Source organism: Falco cherrug, chromosome 3 (assembly GCF_023634085.1).
Source record: "Falco cherrug isolate bFalChe1 chromosome 3, bFalChe1.pri, whole genome shotgun sequence".
NCBI classification, from domain to species: Eukaryota; Metazoa; Chordata; class Aves; order Falconiformes; family Falconidae; genus Falco; species Falco cherrug.
In genome coordinates this window covers 49,126,432-49,146,423 of record NC_073699.1, presented here as the reverse complement: position 1 = coordinate 49,146,423, position 19,992 = coordinate 49,126,432, and the positions used below count along the sequence as shown (strand labels likewise).

The 19,992-nt window shown below is 39.5% G+C and overlaps 1 protein-coding gene across 1 annotated transcript; it reads right to left on the bottom strand.

Annotated features, from left to right (window-relative positions):
- Window positions 1–386: 386 nt before the first annotated feature.
- OPRK1 (opioid receptor kappa 1) lies at window positions 387–19,174 on the bottom strand. The gene is made up of 3 exons (XM_005443234.4): window positions 18,850–19,174; window positions 5,923–6,275; window positions 387–1,526 (listed from the first exon to the last, which is right to left on the bottom strand). The coding sequence occupies exons 1-3, from the start codon at window positions 19,107–19,109 to the stop codon at window positions 994–996; spliced, it is 1,146 nt and encodes a 381-aa protein (XP_005443291.1). The 5' UTR covers window positions 19,110–19,174; the 3' UTR covers window positions 387–993.
- Window positions 19,175–19,992: the final 818 nt, after the last annotated feature.

Below are 19,992 nucleotides of genomic sequence, written 5' to 3'. Positions count from 1 at the left end.
TAATCCATGTGCTAATTCACCAGTTTCTAACTCATCAAATATTTTTTTAAGTCTGCTGACAAATTGCCCAGGAAAACGAGTACAGCGTTATTTTTAAGTGTGCCCATTTGTCCCCTTTAATGAAAATGGGATGAGATTCTTTTCCCCCATATAATGAATGTGGCATGGCTTTTCATCAGTTTTGTAACACATGAAGTATTTAAAGTTTTCTAGCCTCTGGTTCAAAATACATTCTGAAAATGCATATTATATTATTCACGATCAATATGTACACAATCATCTTGGAAAATCACACATAGAAAACATTACACACAGGTGATTAAACACGTGCTAAAAATATACTAACGATCCTCCTTAAATTCCAGTATTTTTAAATGCCAAAATATTTTACCATACACAGACACTAAATCACTTTGGTGTGTAGGCAGATAGATCATGCTTAAATTGGATTTCCACAGTGCAGACAAATGTTACAGATATACTAGTTGAGGACAATATTGATTATAGCTCTGGCATTGTTCTGCAACACCCTTCACTGTAAAAGAGTATGACAGATCAAGTTATCAAACTACATAGTTCAGAAGCAATCACTATCGGGACAGAAGTCTGTGGCATAACTCAGTGTTATGACCAAATGTTGCTTAATATAACCTTATGTATTGTAAAGAGAAAAGCCAGAACTTTCGTTATCTGGAATCAGCTGGTACAGCATTATCTCCTGTCTTCCTCAAAAGTGTGTGCTGGTACCAGCTCAAGCACAACAAGCATGGTGCCAAAACCTGACCAGGTCCTTTTCATTTGAGTTTATTTTCAGGATGTTCTTGTTTGTTGATAATAAACTTGCTTTAGTTTGAACTACTTGGGTTTCTAAAATATTCCAGAAACATCTGTCTAGGTCAGTCCAGTTCAAACTGCAGTGGTAATCTGCGTCAGTCCTAGGTCGTTGGACTCTTCTCTTTCTTGAGGACAGTAAGATGACATTTCCACGACTAGTCATACAGGTTTGTTTGTCCCATCTGCTTCCCTCGTATAAGCTGGGTCTTGAACAGTGTTTCTGACTCTGCTAGTGCTCTGCCTGTCTAGCCTCATCTTAAAGGGGAAGCAGAAGTCCTTGAAACATCTCTTGAAGTTTTCATCCAAAAAAGCGTAAAGGATTGGATTGAGGCTGCTGTTGGTGTAACCCAAAGCAATACAGAAGTAATAGCTGGATATAGCAGCAGTACTGTGGGACACATCCCCTAATGCTTCAACCAGCACAAAAATATGAATAGGAGTCCAACAGATAATAAAAACTGCCACAACCACAAGAACCAACCTGGTGATGCGGCGCAGGTTTCGATCTTTTTCTCGAGAACCAGAGAGAAGGCGTACGCTTTTAAGGCGTAGGATCATCAGAGTATAGCAAATAATTATAATGAGAACTGGAATAACAAATGCAAAGACAAAGACACAGATTTTCATGAAGATGTCCCACCATACGTAATCTCTGTCTGGAAACTGCAAGGAACATTCAGTGCTAGCAGTGTCTAGGAATGAAAGAACCAAGAAGAAAATTGCTTTATTATTAGATATTCTAAATAATGTAATTATCATAGCATAAGCTAGAAAAAAGTGATTATCACGTAATGTGATATTAATAAACAGAATTATCTTTAAATCACTCCAAGGAAACCTTTCAATTACCTTTGCACTGGCTTTATGCAGCTGTGTCTAGAAATTTCTTAGAGAGATGGATCTTTTTAAAATGTATGATATTGTGTAAAATTTGTTTCCCATGGGAAGATCTAAAAATGCAGAGCACAAAACTAAAAAATTTGTAAAGGTGCTTCCATTTGAATCTCGCTGAGATTTAAAGACAGAATGAGTACGATGTTCAATGGATAGAAATCTCATAATTATTATCAAACTACAGATGTTTTTGTCTGTGAGTGGAGACAGATTTTTGGAATTGTGAACGATGGGAGCTAAATGAGCTTTTGATCATAGGAAGATTTTGCCAATACATGATAATTGTGTAATAATCTTTTCCCACGTGCCTTCTTCAGTGCAAATGGAGTGCTTGCATTCAGAAAAACTTATTTCCTGGCAACAGTTTCTTTTCAGTTAAATAGAAGCAAATAAAATATGTGTGTGTGCAGAGTAAAATGGAGGCTGCTCTTTTTGTAGATTATGCCACTGAAAATTCAGCCTGCACAGAGACTGCAGGACCTGGGCCACTAACACCAGCCTACGCCCTTCCTCATTGCCCATGCCAGGATTCAGAGTCACTGGCTGTCATTTGATTTTACATCCCAGAAATATTCCATCTGACAGGAGGCAGCAAATAATGAAATATTTGAGGTTTCATTTTCTGACCTCAGTGGAGCCTTCCAGCATATAAAACGTATGAAAAACCAAGAAACAAGATAAATGGCAAGGCAAGAGAAGGGATAAATTTACAATTTATCAGCATTTAAATTCTACTGAAGACAAGTCAAGGTAACACAGGGATTTTTCACTCTGAATTTTAGCTCAGATTTTATCCTCTTGAGCACTGCATTATTCTTCGGATTTTCTTCTTTTTCCCTCCTGAATATGTTATTCCTCTACAAATTATTATGTATTGGCTCTTATTGAATCAGATCTAAGGGTAGAATGTTTCAATATACTCTTGCACTTCACGTTTTCATATCTGTCTCCAGCAGCACTAGTCAGAAAAATTCCACCAAGCCATATTACCCTGATATCAAAATGCTTCAAAAATCAAGGTGACATTGCAGAGAATTTGTTTTGAAAAACAATTGGGGAGGAAGATATCATTATGGTATCATACAAACATTTTCACAGTTAGATTATCAGAAAGCTGTTACTGAATGATATTGAATACTAAAACATTCAAATAAAAAAGTTGAAGACAAAGCTAAATATTTTGAGGTTTTATTTTAAATAATATAACAACTAACGGATGATTCTGAAAACTGAAAAGTGAAAAGACATACCTTTTAAACCTGGAGGAGGATGCTAAGCTGAAAGCACAAGTATGACATAACAGGGTGTTTCACTCAATCAGCTTATCTAAATCCTTTGTTTTTCATAATTGTACTTTTCCTTAATTTTATTCTAGAAATGTCAACAATTGTCTTCAAAATAGTTTTCATGGTGATTATTGCAGGTATGATATTTAGATCAGTAAAGATGCATCTAGATGTGCAGTTCTAGATAAAAATGAGGTGTGATCAGGGATGACAGCTCCAGACCACATCCAGCTACTCACTGAAACCCCTTCCTAGAGGAAACTGCCTTTTCAGATCTACTGACATAATTTCATATATTTATCAAAATAATCAGGTCATGCTTGCTACATTTTAATAGAATTTGTAGTTGGCAATGGTATTCTAGAATTCAAAATTATCAAATACAAATTTAATGATGCCTTACATCTCATTAAAGTTTACTGGAAACTAAGAACAGAACTAAGCAGAAGTACGTTGTCACAAACTAAGTACTTAATATTTCATACTGACCTTTTCCACTCTGAAAGCCAAATATTCCAAATACATTGATATATTTAAGGAAAAATACTGCATTCTAGATGGTATTTCAGTGTAAATATATCTTTAAATGTGTATGACAAGGTACCATTTAACGTTAATCTTAATCTTGACATAGTAAATACATTCCTGTTAGATACATTAATTGTGTTACCTTCAGGCATCCATTCTCCTCTGCACTCAAAAGGAGCCTTCATACTATTGCTGGCAATACTAATAGTACCTCCAATTTTCAAATTTCTTTTAAGTGAACAATTCTTCAGCATTAAGGCCAGAGGGGGAATATTTACACAGATGTAAAGTTTATTCTGCAGGGAAAATGTACCCAGAAGGACATCACTGGCAGCCGTCCTGTACTGTGAGAACAAAAGGGACTAACTGAGCATGGGGTGGGAACTTTAAATATAATCACTTTCCATTTGATGTTCAGTTGTTGTTTAAATCTAAATCCAACAGAGGCCCTGTAGCATATAAACAACAACATTTTTGATGAACATAAGATAAAGTTTTGGACGTGAGCTCCAGCTGTCAGGCAAAGGGAGGATCCTTGCTTTTCCCCTTCAGCATTTATCAGCACAATTTATGAACACAGCAGACAAGATAATTGGTGCTAAATGCTCAAGAGAGACCTTAAAGCAGACAAGCAGCCCTGAACAGTAGGGGCCAACAAGCATTTGTCAATAATTTCCAACCTCTTTGGCCCAGCTGAGCTGTGTATTACTAGTCTCTGTTTCAGAGGAAAAAAACCAACAGGCTTCCTGCCACGTGGCATGGGAAAGGCATTTAAACATTGCTGGCCTCAGAGCAGCCCCTTGATGTGTGATGCTCATAGTGAATATATAGATAGAAACTATAATATAGAAATATTGTGCTAGTTAAGCATGCTCCAACAAAACACCAGACCAAGCCAACGTCCCATGGCCTTCAAGATCTCATACACAGCGAGACAATCATTCTTCCCAAATGAAGATGCCTGAAAGTTAATGTTTCCTGAGCTAGACATTGTTTTATAGACCCTGTCAAAACTGTACTGGGGAGAAGAGTTACAGCACTGCAGACCACGACACTTGATTCCCCAAAGGGCTGAAAGAAGAGTTTCTAGAGGCTTCTTCTGTCATCTACTCACCAGAAGACCAACAACAAGAACAAAATCTATACATCTTCAGTCAAATCAGTCAGCCCTTGAGCAGCTGTTACTGAAATGTTTTGTTTGCATTGATCTATGCCAAATAGTTTAAAGCACAGCATTTATTGTCTCTGCCAGACAAAACAGTGTCCTTATGTAAAATTTGCTGTTTCTCTTCAGAGGAGTTAAACCTTTCTGATAGAAAAGGTTATTAATTCAGGAAATTATTATCATTTTGTAAAAAATTATTTACTTCTCAAACAAAAGACTACCACCACATAAATATGCTTGTCTTGTATTTTATTGAGCCATCCATTAACAAGATGGCCCCAACCCAAGGACATCATTAGAGGATTCAAACCTTTTGAAGACACTGAGGTGCTCCTGCATTGCAGTCATGCCTGTGGGTATGAAGTATATGTGTGTTAGAATGCTTCTCCCCTTCCTTTCTCAAGGAGGATTTCAAAGTAAGATTAACCCCATAGTAGGGCAGTTTTGGTAACGAGTCACCAGTTACAGGGGCTCAATCCACAGTCCTTCATGGATTATGAATTTCAAGCAGAGCCCACAGGGGTCTGCATACAGATCTCAAAGATTTCCATGTTCTTGTAGTTGCTTCCCTGCCATGATCTGCATTCCCAGTTCCTCTGCTGATCCTTATTCTCAGCTTTCCCAAGCCTCCATATACATCCCCGTCCCCTTTTAAACAAGAATTTGAAATACTGACATGTATCATTTAGCTTGATTTTCTTTCTCCAGACTTTTCCTTTCTTCACCATGCCTTCAAGTTCTCTGAAATGGCTGTTGATAATAAGCTCCTCAGTCTCAGTGCTAACGATAGCTTTAATATTTATACTGAAGACAGGCAATCTAGTTTCTGCTCTTGGAAATTCATCAGAACAACTCTCACAACACCTACAAAAAGCACCTTAAGCCCACATTTCAAGTTTCATCCTAAACTGATCTTTGATCAATCCACTGTGATCAAATTCCTGATTATTTTCCCCTGCTGTCTGCCAGTAGTTTTTGATGGTCTCATTCTAGCACAGACAATGCTTCAAAGTGCATTTTGTTCTTTTAGTCGGCCAGGGCATCTAAGCTTAAATGATTTGTGTCATACTGTAATGTTCCACAATGTATTTCAAAATGTCAGAAATTTAGACATAATTTTTGAACAAGGAATCGATCAGGTTTAATCAATATTAGAACCTACATCTTATGTCATTTGAGAAGCAGAAAGATTGAATTTTGAAAGCTCACACTCACCTTCCCTGACTTTGGTACCTCCAAGAACTATTGCAGATATACCAACAGATGAGGACAATAGCCAGATACAGATGTTGATTATCTTCGCCTTGAGAGGTGTACGGAAGTCCAGAGCCTTCACAGGGTGACACACGGCAATGTATCGATCAACACTCATCATGGTCAGTGTGAATATGCTGGTAAACATGTTATAATAGTCAATTGAAATAACTATTTTACAGAGCACATCACCAAAGGGCCAAGAGTTCATCAGGTACTCAGTGCTTTGGAAAGGCATAGTCGTGGTAACTAGTGCATCTGCCATAGCCAGATTGAAAATGTAGATGTTGGTTGCTGTCTTCATCTTTGTGTATCTGGAGAACAAAAACAGTAAGGCTGTATTATTTCAAAATATGATTATGCACATTCAGATATGTAACAGTTTATTAGTCAGTCTTTGCCATAGTTGGGGTTTTTCTGTCATTCCTAATTTATGATGGCAGTGCATAAAAAAGTGAGACCCTTGGGATAATTATAAACACATTTCAGTCTCTCAGCACCCGCATTAGCAGTTAGAACTATTCACCTCAAGCAAAACCAGGTATATAAATACATTTGAGCTAATTAGCCAAATGCTGGTTTCCCTTTCAATTTCTCAGATCTTTCTCCAAGAAAATGTCATTGTTACATTTGCAAGTGATCAGAATGTTTTGTGTTTCCTTTTCTTATAGCTAACTGTCAATGATCGCGAGCTTTCTGGGTTTGTTTTGTGGAAGGAAGAGTTATGCCATTCTCCAGTAAGAACCCATGTTAACTGTGACATCTGCTGGGCCACGTTGCCTCTTATATGGTAGTTTCTCTTCCTTGAATTCACTACAGTGATGCCAGCTTATGCAAGTTTTAGTCATTTTCCTTCTTTTTTGCTTCATTTCCAATTTCTCCTCCTTTCTTCTCATCAGCTTTTGCCAGTCCTTTCTTTCATGACTGCTAATGTAAAAGATTATTCTTTAAGTTGGATACCACGGGGGGGAAAACCCAATCAAAGCAATATTTTTTCTGCATCCTTTAATTTCATTGAAATGGAGCACTTGTTCTGTCCAGCAGGAAGAACCTCAGCCTACACAGAAGAATAGGATCTGGGTTTTTGCTTAGCTCTGCTCCGGTGACAGCTGGGGGGGGACAGCCCGTGCTCCAGGGTGTAAAAGACTGCTTCCAGTTCTGTTATGGACACAAAGGATGAAGGAGAGCCTGTTAACACAGAGGTATACCTAACACTCCTTTCTGAAATTATTTCCCCCAGTTAGTTACTTTTGCTCGTTGTTGCTAATTTATTATCAGATTCAATGACAGGTTTTATTTCTCAAAACTGTTTCAGCCCCATATTTTGAATGTGTGCCTAAACTAAAATGTGCACGTGTAACACACACAGAAATACATCTAGCTAGATTTTGCTGTATGTCATTAATAATTTGGAGCAGCAATATCATATTCAATCAATTCAGCTAATGAACATGTAGGGCAATGTGTCTATTTGCCTTTTAAACTTTGATGTATAAATTAAAAAATAACTTTAAAAAGATGATGAGTAGTGTTGACAAAATGTGCCCAATATGTAAATTAGCTATTAATTAAAATATGGGCAGAAATGTCATTTTATGACCAACATGAAATGTTAAAAATAGCATTTTTTCTAAAACACTCTAATAACTACTTACTGACAAAATGACACCAAGCAGTGGTTCGCAGCACAGAAAGGAGAAGTGGAAGGGAAAAGAAAGTAAAGCCTTCCCACCAGGATACCATGCCCAGGCTCACATCCTGAACAAAGCCACAGCCAGTGAAGCATTAGAAATCTCTGAGCAAAGAGAGCCAAAAGGAATCAGCAAGAAAAGCTCTACACCGATGGTATGACCCCCATGGTCCAGACTCCCTCTGTCCCAGTCTGAGCTTCTCCAAGACCAAAGGCAGAGCAAGGAGGCACCTGCCAGTCAGAGCTGGGGTCCTGCCCCCTCCCAGATCAATCTCCTCAACAGGCCCTCCAGCAGAGGAGGCAGCCTGCCTGATCACGTTATAGCCCAAAAAGCACTGCTCAAACACAAATACAAGAGTATATAGCTAGGAGAAACAAATATAAGACATATTAACAGACTAGTAACTTTCCTTCTAGTAAGAAAACCCCAACCTGCTCTAAGTGCATCTCAGCTGTAAGACTAAATAAAAATTCACTAAACAGATTGCAAATCTGTGCTAAAATAGACTCATTCCCATCAAATGTCTGAAAAGGAGTAGTGGAAAGGGGATTTTACTTTTATGGACATCACTGATGATATTTGGAATTGTTGTCTTGCTCACATTGCAAAAAAGACTATGAAAAGTTGGAATGGATGCATAAAAATTGCCACAAAATCAGTAAAAGGACTGGAGAAAATTCTTACTGTAAGTAGCTTAAAGAGCTCAACACATTTAGTTGATCTGAAAGAACACCAAGAGGTGACTTGATTACAGTGTCTAAAGACCTCCACAGGGAGAAACAAGCAGGTACTGAAGAGCTCTTTCAGACTAAAAAAAAAAAAAGTATAACGATGACAAATACATAAAAGTCAAAGCCAGACAAACTCAGCTTAGGAACAATGACAGATTTTTCCTAACAGCTAAAATGACTATTATTGGGAACGAATTACATAAGAAAGGATTAATTTTTCCGCCTTTTGATATCATCAAATCAATGTCTGCTGCCTTGCAAAGTGTGTGCTTCAGTCCAATGCAATTTATTAGACTTGATACTTGATACAAGAATAATTAAATGAATGAAGTGCCCTGTGATAAGCAGAGATGAAGTAACTAACAGATCTTATGAACTACTTCTGTAGATATTTAAAAACTTCCCCCAGGGTTTGGATAGTGAAAGTTTGTTTTTACATATGGAAGAATTAGTTTGACCCATTTTGCTTGAAGAAAATCAGAAAATTAGTGAAAAATAACTAAAAGGATTTTATTAGCCTTGAAAACTCAAATATTTGAAAGTCTTTATATGCAGCATTTCCTGTTCCTTGCAACTTTAATTCAATTCTTTCTTGTGTGTGACGCTGTGACCATATATACCACATTTTTCCACCACCCCTTTCTTTCCTCCCCCAGTCTTCCAGTGGTAGAATAGGAAAGACCCTTTGCAAAACAGAACTAGTTTTTCAGGTAGCTTCAATATTCAAAATTTTGAAGCTGCAACATAAAGCATGTTCTCTGTATACGTGATGCTTATGTTAGATATGTAAAGTGAGCAATTTTGATTTTTTGGCCTATGGAACCGATGCAAATCTAAGAAAAATAATTTTGCTCACTACTGTTGATCCAACATGAAGGATGTCTTGTCATTCACAGGTAGTAAGAAATACAGAGTCATTCCAGCATCAGCATTTGGACAACTTCCAATGTAAACAAATCAAAGCCGTATATGGAAGTGAAAATATAAAGGGGAGAAGAAAACCTACAGTGTGCCATTCCCACCATAAATCTTTCTTTGTGAAAGATTTGGCTTATTTCAGGGGCACATATGCACATAACTATCCCAGCCTTGACAACTTTAGCTGACGTGCATCTAATGCTTTGCTGTAGCTCACCAGCCTGGCAATCCCATGACTAGCTGGCCTTGCCCAAATCCACCCCAGTTCACTGACCACAGATGCCTCCTTGTGCCACTCATTCTGAGCCAGAATAGGCACCTGACATCTCTTTTGCAAGACTTTGAACAAGAAAGTGGGAGACCAATAAAAACTGCTCCAATAAATGCTTTGTTACATTTAGGCAATCAGTTCTCCCAGGCACTGCAAAGGGATCATGCGTACCTAACTCAGGGGTGAAGGGTGTGCTGGTTAACCTCAGCAATGTTATATACAAGCACATTTTACTGATGCAACCTTAAAAGTCATTGATCTCATATTAGTAATGTAAAGAGCTTGATTTCTTTCACGTGGAAGCGTTGGCCTCCATCTAAATGAGATGGTAGCCTTTAAAGCTGTTAGGCAATATAGATTAAACCATTATTCGTTTAGAAGTTCATAAAATTCAGAAATGCCTTTGAGAATCTGGACTCAATCATCCAAACTCCTTTCAATGTATTTAACTGAACACCTAAAAATTATTAAATGCCTACATGCCTCTGAAGATATGTGCTTGCAGGCTTAATCAAAAGTCCAGTTAAAGTAACGGATTGACTGCTGTGGTTGTCAGATACTTTGAAGTGGACCCTGACAGAGTCTTGACTCAAACATGAGACAAGGGGTTTAAGCGCTTTTCTACAATTTGTTCAATTGCACCAAAATATATATTATATTATGTGGTTTGGGGTTTTCCCACCATGCCCTCCATTCACCCAAATCTGCCCTTGAACAAGGTCAAAACAGTGCTCAAGTAAGGGAATCATCTTCCTTTGTGAAATTAAAATTATTGATCAAATACCTGAATTTCATTTAAGGAAAAAATCCTGCTATCTCCTTTAGTTAGACTAGCAGAACAGATAGGGGAAGCCTGGACATAGCTATTGCATAGATGGCACACTGGTAATTAATTACAAACATTTTCTTACTGTCTTTGAGATACAACTTTCAAAGACCATTAAAATATTTATAAACCATTGTTGCATAAACTGCTCATGGCAAACCCCATGTGTAGAAATTGGTTTGTTAAATACTGGGATTTCATAACAAAGTGACAACTTGTTACGACAACAAGGTGACAGCTATGTAGTATTAGAAATGGAAGGTCCTTGTCTCAAATCAGGTGCTAGAATCTAATTTCAAGAGGCAGAAAAACCTCTGGTGACTTAAGCTGGTTGGTGGATCTTGAGACTGCTTGTCAAGCTATAAGCAGGCCTCGAGCCTCTGTAGACTTTAGATAATTGGAAGATATATGGAAACTGCAGAAAAATAGTCAAGATGAAAAATAAAACTTTGGTTTGGGTGTATTTTTTTTTATGAATACATGATGAGAGTTTGTAAGGAGCATATTTTAAATAACGTCAAAAGTTAAATTCTCAAAACTATCACAATTTAGGCTAAGTCCACTTCCCAAAAGTGGAAAGTTCTTTGAGATTGACTTTAGACTGACCCTTAGAAAATTTTCCCCATTTCTCAGTTGATTCATCATTACTGTACTTTTCCTTCTGGAGCAGAACTTAATTTGAACAGTTTTTTAAGACAGTAAATAGGAAGAAATCATACCTCCAGCCTAAGCTTATCAACAAAATTGTGGTAATAGAAGGAAGCATATTACTAAAGAGTTGGTATGATTTCAGAAAAAAATTGAAATGCATTACTAAATCTGCTAGTAGAGCCCCTTAAAGTTATTATCTCAAGCAGAGGAGAGGAGCATGATTCTGATGTGCACTGTAACATTAGTAAAGCTAATAAAAGCTGAGAAGGAGGCTTTGGTCAAATTTTTTTCATGTAATTGTAATAGACTGAAATGTTCCCTGCAGTATGAAATGCAGTATGAGGAAGGGAGCGAGACTAACAGACACACTACAACAACATTCTCCAGTAGCAGAGTGAAAGTACAAAAGCATGAAATGCGAGATATAACAAACAAATATTTGCGGTAGTTACCTGAGTCAGAGAATGAAAATGAAAGCTAAAGCACATCTAAAACCAAATTACAGTAACACCTATCAGCAGGATGCAGGTTCTGTTCCACTAGGTTCCTCTGAATGAAGTATATAGAGATTAAGCAGCTGAAAAGTTTAGTCAGGAAAGCTCTAAATCTCAATGCTATTTTCAGGGCACACTCAATATCATCCTGCATCAGAACAAGTGGAAAAAATGAAAATAAATAAAAATAAAAATAAAATAAAAATAAATAAACAATACAACCCAGGAGGATCTATTCCAAACACATACCAGGTAAAAATGGTGGCTCATCTACCTTCTGGATCTTCGTAATTCAGTATAAAAGGCTTATTGCCAGTATGAAACTAAGATTGGAGGTCATTTAAAGAATATAAAAATCAATATGCTGTGGTTCCATGTTCATGTTGGGTTATATGTCATTATCACCTTTCAAATGACAGCCAGAATTTAGCAGTACATAGGACCTTAGAAAACACTTTAAATATAAACAAACATTGTTAATGCACATATTTGAAGATCACCTGTCTTTAAAATTGTTAGGAGCCTACAAAAAATTGCACATGCTGCCTACAAAATAGTATCCTAAAGTGGAATTTTCTTTATTAAAGAGCACCTGTAGGTACCTATTTTCAAACAGCTTAAAGAAGAAAGGCATGATCTTGTCTTTTATTCTCCCCTCAGGAAGGATAATCTACCTGAATGCTAGAAGGTATCATTAAAAACCTTACAATTTACCACTACTATTACTCCTCTGAACTAGCCATAAACTGAGATTGAACAAGATCTTGCAGATTTAGATCAGAAGCGGAAGCTTTCCTTCTTGAGCTAAAGAACCAGTTTCCAAACTGAAGAAAAGAGATTCAAGTCTACATATAACCTGGTCAAAATGAAAAATCCACACTACTTACAAAAATGAACTTTTTCCTCCTTCTATGATAAGGACTTTTAATATTTTTATGTGAGCTTAAGAGCCTTTTTTTGAAGAAAAATTCTTAATGTCAGAAACAGCAATACTGCAAAATTTTTGCTTGCATGATTTTGGTAGGAGAGCTCAGAGAATTGTCAAGGTGCTGTGATTAATTGTGGCTTAAACTAAAATAGTGAGAATGAAGAATTTTATGAAATAAGTATTTTATCTAAAACCAGTCTGCCTAATATTATTATTATTATTAGAGAGCCTAGACAATTAGCTTAGACTAGGTACCTGATTGTTTGCCTCTGTTATTAAAATGAATCTAGACCTTGTCAAGCAGCTGACTGCCTCTTGAGAAACTGTACACTGCTGCAGATGTGTTCCAGTGACCAGTCATGCTGTGGGGAGCTCCCAGGCTGTTACACTGCTCATCCTAATCCTTCTTACTTGCTACAGGTGCATTGCCCTGGTGAGTGCTGAGTCTCTGTCTCTGGTAACATACACTTTTCCCATTGTTCTTATCTCCTGGAAGGACTGTTTTTTTTCATGAAGGGCATGAGCTCTCTTAGCAAAGTGTTTCCTGTGTGTTTGTGGGAGAGGGAAGCGAGTAGGACAGAGGCTGCCTGGCAAAGAGAATAAATCTTATTGCTCAAAGGGACAACACCCTTTCAGCAAATTCAGAATCCCCTTGCAGGAAAAACGAAATGAAGGGTCCCCACTCTTAGCTCACTCTGTCCCCTTTACCAGCAGGGCTCAGCCAGCCTGTCCTCCCCAGCACCATCTCCCCACTGCACTTCCTCCCCACACTTCGTCCAGGAGCGTGAGCTTCCCCACCGCTCTCCCGGCTGAGGACAGGCCAGGTAAGCTTTCTCAAGCTTTCTGCCTTGCCAGTAGCCAAACTCAAAAGTTCTTGTAAGTCTTCACTTTCTGCCATTTCAAAAGGGATCCCTGTAATTCGTCTTGCTTCCCTACACTGATTCCAGTTACGCCTTTCTCTGAAATAAATGACAACCTGGCTGCTAGCCCGGCGGAAGTGTCTGGATGGATACCAAATTACTTTTCAGAAGCCAAACAGATTACTCACTATAAGCTATAGCCTCTCTCTAATATTGCCTCTAGTAAATATTCCTTCCAACCTTTCTCTCTGCTCTCTCTGCTTTTTCAGTATTAGCTCTTCTTATCACAGCATCATACCAGGAACTCATGTTGAGTTTCTTGTCAGCTTATAAACCCCAGGTCTCACTTAGTCATTGTCTAGTAGGATATTAAAAGTTTTAGAAACATCATATAAATGTGCTATGCTTGTCAAACTACCAATACTCTTTCATAAACCTGTCGTCTTCCATTTTCCCTGTTACCCTGGTCTTTGTGCCATCTGTAAAAGCTGTTGGTAATGATCAGTCTTCAAAGCTGTGATGAAAATTATGCCTAGTTTGGCCAAACCCTGCAGAACCTATCAAAATTACCTCCATTCAGAGAGGTAAGGGCAGATGCTCTTTGAGGTCCTGTGATAAATTACTATCAATCCTTTTGACACCTCTGTACTGATAATAGTAAGATAGCAAATTTTTGATTGGGTAAAAAAAGGTAAAAAGCCATAAACTTCACTAAAGTATAGTACAGCTTGGCCTTTATTTTTAGAAGCCAAACCTTTGCTTTCATAGAAGAATGAAATCATACCAACTGCAAGTAATAGGGAACAGGTAGTCAGTTAGGCTGAATCTTCTGGACCTTCATTTTTTTATTTCAGAGCAATATTCTTTCCAAATATATTTTAATAAAATTAGAACAATAATTTAAAGCAAATTAACAAGTAATCTTTTGATATTATCAAAATCTGTTCTTGATTTAAACCAATATATTGAATCAATTTATTTTTTGCAGAATTTTCTTCTATAATTTCATTCTTGTTTGGAAATAATGATGGAGAAGATTTAAAAACAGACTGGAACTGAGTCGATTTTATATGACATTTCTTAATAGACTCTTCCTGTTACATAAGTTGCCACTCAGTTCGATGAATATAAGAACAAACATGTACTACCAGTTACATTTTTTCTTCAACATTAGACTAAGCAGAGGAATACAAGCTTTCTCTTTTCCCCTAGGAATCAATCTACATATCTGTGACACAGCCTCTTGTTAAAGCTGAATTTGAATGTAGGAAATTATTCTGTTCACTGGAAACTTGAAAGAGAATTTTAAAATAAATGCAGGTTTGACTATTTAGGATCCTGATGATAGCAGCTGCTCTCAGCAAATGACTTCAGGAACAATGAGAGTAAGGCAGATATATAGAAAAAGTGAATCTGGAGTGGATAAGAGACAGCATCTACCAGAGGTTTTACCATAGTATATTTATGGTTTTGATAAAGGCAAATCCCTATTTAAAGTTGTAACTTTAGTCAGGTGACTTTTCTTACCCTCCAGCTATCACAAGAAAGTACCATTTTCTTTAAAGCCAGCCCTAAATTTTAGAGGAATAAGGTCAGGAGGGAGAAGGAAGAGAGGAAGAAGACTTTTTGCTTCCAAGGACAAGTAATTTTATTTATCAGCTTCAGCCAGCCAGTTCACCTCCAGAAACGTTTACTTCAGAGCTAAACCCAATCTCAAAGGAAAAAGGATTGGGGTTGAGATAGATTTTGATCATGCCAAGACACACATATCTCTATAACTTTATTCAGGTAAGGTCAGATAACTTCACCTGGTTTCTTTACATTCATTTCATGCCTCCTCTCCTCTTCCACAAGAGAAGGACTGTGCTTCTCACACACAGTATCTGCAGTTCCCACCAGTGCAAGAGGCAGTGTGATGACCTCTTTCTCTCCTACTCCCTCCGCAGGAAAAGCGGCAGTCACAGGAGAGCATCACATCCCGCATGCCATGGCTCAGCGTGAGTGAGGCACTGCCAGCCACCCGGCCGGCTGCTGACCTGACAGCAGACCCCCTGGGGCTGGTGCACATGCCTCACAGCTGATTCAAACATGAGGAGAGGTCCCACAAACCATCCACACCACAATGGGCGTGCAGAGTGCAGGTTGCACTGAGTACTCAACACAGAGCTCTTTCTGCACGTTAAAAATAACCACCCTCATTGTGCCCGAGGAGCCTGGGGGGCTTACAATAGTCCTGGTCTTGCTCTGATAGGATTTTTAATGATAGGGCTTTGGCCTTTAAATCTAATGGTCGCTGTGCATTCAAAGACAGTGAATACCAGCATCTCCATTTTGCATGTGAGGAAACCAAGCCACAAGGCCATTAAATGACCTTGCCAGAACAGGAAAAAGTGTTGATGCCTGGTAGCAAAACCAACAGAAGAGTCCAGGTCTCCTGAGACGTGGTTCAACAGGCATGATGCCACCACCGTACTAAAGTACCATTCCCGCTCAGCCTTTAACACAAATCTCTGTTTACAGGAGCTGTATCAAACTCAGCTATTTTTCTTTCAGGACCTTGTAAATGTGATTGAAGTTCCATTCTCCTGAGGGTTTTTTTTCCCTCTGAGGGAACTCTGAGAGGGTTTTCCCTCTCAGCAGAAACACATCCCACCACACCTGAAGGAGATCTCGGACACCCAGCACTCTACACACAAGCTGCTGAGATGCTGACTCGCTGGGCTCCATGAGCTTCTTTAGCAGCCCTTGGGCAGAAGTAGAAAAAACACTCTTGTGGGGGTATTAAAGGAAGGAACTGGGCAAAGCCTGCCTATGCCACAGCTTATGGCTGAATTTGAGCCTGTTTCTGAGGCATCTCAAGACTAGTTGGAGTCTCCTGAATCTACTGCAGCATTGGCACTTCAACAGTTTCACTGAAAATTTCAGAACATAAGGGATCTTGTTTGTGTCACCCAAAAGGTGACTCAGTGTCAGCCCTGAAGTGGTCAGGCAGTTGGACAAGATAATCATTGTAGGCCCCTTTCAACCAAACCATTCTAACAATATTAGATGTTGTTTAAAAGAGCAAAGGGAGTAGCAGCTGTGCCTGCCTTGCCTGCCAGTCCAGAGCAAGTTAGGAGGAGGAGAGCAGATCTGGAATTCAGAGAGATGAGGAACAGCAGTGAGGGGCCTCGCACAAACTCTGTGCTCAGCTGGAGAGTAAAGAAGAGCCACAGTCTGTCCCCATCCTCCATTAAACTTGTGACAGCTGGAGGAGAGGCAACATGGGGTGGTCAGGGGACAAAATCCCCTCCTCCCTTGCCACCTTATTTCACAAACTTCCCACAGACCTTCACTTTCCACACGAAAGGACATCACTGTTGGCTACATTTTTCAATGGGTCATGAAAATCCATCTTGAGACACAATCATACAGAGTGGATGTTAGGGAAAGAGACAAGGGGATGATAAGTTAGGACAAAAATAAAGAAAATGCACCTCTTGCACAAACCCTTGGAATATTTCAAATTCATAAGAAACGTTTGAAACTGTACGTGTGTGTATACATGCAATTCAGCTAATGATTCTAGCAGTGGTTAAAGCACTTGCCACAGATAAAACCCAGGACATGAGGATACTGGAAAAAAAAAAGAAAAAAAAGAAAAAATAAAAAAACTAACAGGTGTTTTGTCATACTAATTTATGTTTTTGGTCATGTAATCAAAGATGGACCAAGAGGAAACTGAAGCAAAAGGCTAATGTAGGAACTAGTAGGAGTGAGCCATAGCTAGCTAGGCCATCACAAAAATAATTTTAGGAGGGTAACAGGAGAGAAAAAAGGAAATACATATGCACCAGTATAATCAATATGTGCTAACTTTTAGGGCTCTGGCTAAGTTTGAATTTATTTCCACTGACCAGGCCAGTTAAATGACTATCATTGTTAGTGACTGATGGCCTAGAAAATCTCTGCTTTTGCAGCTCTATGTGTGTCAGGTATGGAGACTCTCTTCTTGCAAGAGGGATACAAAAAGAAATGAAATCTCTACTCTGAATGAAGGGCAAAAGGGCATGCAGGGGTATAAAAATCATAACATCACAAAACTGCAGCCAACTAGCTTCCCCAAATTGACCACAGGCATCTTTATTTGTTGCATTGACTATCATAGGGGATTTTTATTTCCATTTTTCAAGAGTATTCACCTGGTTATAACTCATTTTTTGTAAAGTACCTCATCATTCGAGTTAACTTCCTCCTATATCAAGTCTGACAGTTATTTCACCATCCCACAATTGCTTGACACTTAACATGCGTGCTTTACTAACAAGATCCCTTCCAATACCTCCATTTTTCTTTCTGTGTACAATCTGATTTCATTTGAGCAACGAACACTCCACAATTACTCTTTTTTAGCATTTTTTTGCTGGATGCAAATGGACTATGAAGAAAGACTCCAAAAGGTTTCATGATTGTGGGTAGGTCTCTTCTCCCAGATAACAAGCAACAGGAGAAGACAAAACAGCCTCAAGTTATTCCAGGGAAGGTTTAGATTGGATATTAGGAAAAATTTCTTCACTGAAAAGGTGGTCAAGCATTGGAACAGCTGCCCAGGGAGGTGGGGGAATTACCATCCCTGGAGGTGTTTAAAAAACCCATAGATGTGGTGCTTGGAGGCATGGTTTAGTGATGGACTTGGCAGTTCTGGGTTAATGGTTCGGCTTGCTCTCAAAGGTCTTTTCCAACCTAAACGATTCTATGATTTCTGTTCCCTTGGTTGCTTATTATCTGATGAGCATGTACTGATCTGTACTGTACAAACATTTGTATCAAATGCAAATGAAAAGGACAAAAAGAGAGAAATCATAATGCAAGCTAAAATATACACCAATACACAAGTGTAATTGCAAGTGTAAGTATTGGTGCATTTCACTAAGTGGTTTAGTATGAAAAAGTAATGAACATAGCTTTCTCCTCTTTCCTGAGAAACAATAAGACAGATATTTCAGCATCTGCTTTTGCTTTCTTCGGTCCAACATCAACAACTGGAGTTAAACACCACTAGACAGAGACAAAACATCCCATGCTTTACATTAAGCATTTCCACCTATCTTTATCGTCTCCTTTTTCCCCCACCTCCTTAAACAAGCAGCTAGGTGGCAAGGCAGCAATGTATCAGTGTCCACGGCTCGCCTCACAGGGGAAAAGTGCTGCCTTGCAGGAATGTCTTCCTTCCACTTGCGTTTTCCCTGGGATGAGAGCGGCCTCTCATCCCTAGAGGGCACCCGATGAACGCGGCTGGGGCACAGAGCACCTTCGCGCAGGCTGCAGAATTTACATTTTGAACCGGCTTCTCCCTCCTGCCTCGACCTGCACATTCAGGCAAACCTCTGTGACTGAAAAGGTTTGGGTCGTTCCAGTTGCCTTCTCTCAGTTCCTCATGTATACACACCCAGAGAGCTTCCCATAAACTACGCCCTCCCCCATCCTCCCAAATTTAGGGATGGCTATTTGCACCTCTTTCAGCTCAAAAACCCCTTACCTTATGATGACAAACATGACCAGAGAATTTCCCACCAAACCAACAACGAAGACCACCGAGTAGACAGCAGTGATGATGATGGGGATGGCAGGGGAGATGCTGGTGTGGTTGTGCTGGGTGCCACCGAAGGCCCCGGTGGCATTGCTGTCGTAGTCCACCCAGCCCAGGAGCCAGCTGCCGCTGGTGCTGGGGGCACGACAGGGCACCGGGGAGCAGGTGGATTCTGTCTCCTCCCGGAAAATCTGTACCGGGGCATCCATAGGGACTCAGCTCCCACGGGCAGGAGGAACACCAGGAGGAGTGCAGACAGTAGGAGGCCAGTAGGCTGGAAAGAGAGAGGGAAAGAAACAAAAGTGCTATCACAGTCGCCGGACATTAAGACCTCTGAAACTTGTGTGTGTTAAGGGGAGCTCTGCTGTGATGGGAACTGTAATTTGCCAAGCAGAGATTTAAGCAAACTGCATTCATATTAAATAATTACAAGGTTTACATCGCACTATGTAGTGGGAAAGTGCTGTCCCTTCCAGGTGCACAAGGAAAGTTTCCCTCTGCTTTCAGAGATTGCACAGAGAAACAAATCAGATGGGAAACAGCTCAGATCCACCCCCACACTTTAACCCTGTCTCTCCCATCCTCCATATTTTAAGTCAGACTGTATCCTATTGACAGGGGCTCCTTAATGCCTAAGCTCTGCTATAAAGGAGGGATAGAGAAACCCACCACCCATATCTGCCCTGACATTCTGTCCTGAGTTATTTTTTTTCCTGATCCCATACCTGCTTTCAAAGAAGAGACACATTAATGACACAAATTACCTCTTTCAGTCCAGGAAAAGGAGCAGAGTCCTCAAACAGATGTTCTAAGCAGGAAAAGGAAAAAATAATGCAGCTCTGCTTGGCTTCTGGAAGTGCCACCGACCTTCTAGGACTTTTGAACCTGAGGCACCTACACCTTCAGAGGGGAGTGCTGGCAGCGGAGTCGATTCCCAGGCATGAGCTGAAACGTGGTAGCAGCAGTTGCTGCTGTTCCAGCTCCCACCACTTTTCCCTCTCAGGCTCCCTCTGCCTCCCTCTCACTGTCAGGGCTCCAGCAGCACTCTGCACTGATGCACACGTTCTCCTCTGTCCTTGCAGCTCAGAAGCT

Coding starts and splice junctions, on each gene's coding strand:
- OPRK1 (XM_005443234.4), bottom strand. CDS start 19,109: ATGGATGCCCCGGTACAGATTTTCCGGGAGGAGACAGAATCCACCTGC. Junction 6,276..18,849: donor GTCATGTTTGTCATCATAAG/GTAAGGGGTTTT, acceptor TTTGTTCTCCAG/ATACACAAAGATGAAGACAG. Junction 1,527..5,922: donor AGGTACCAAAGTCAGGGAAG/GTGAGTGTGAGC, acceptor TTTCATTCCTAG/ACACTGCTAGCACTGAATGT.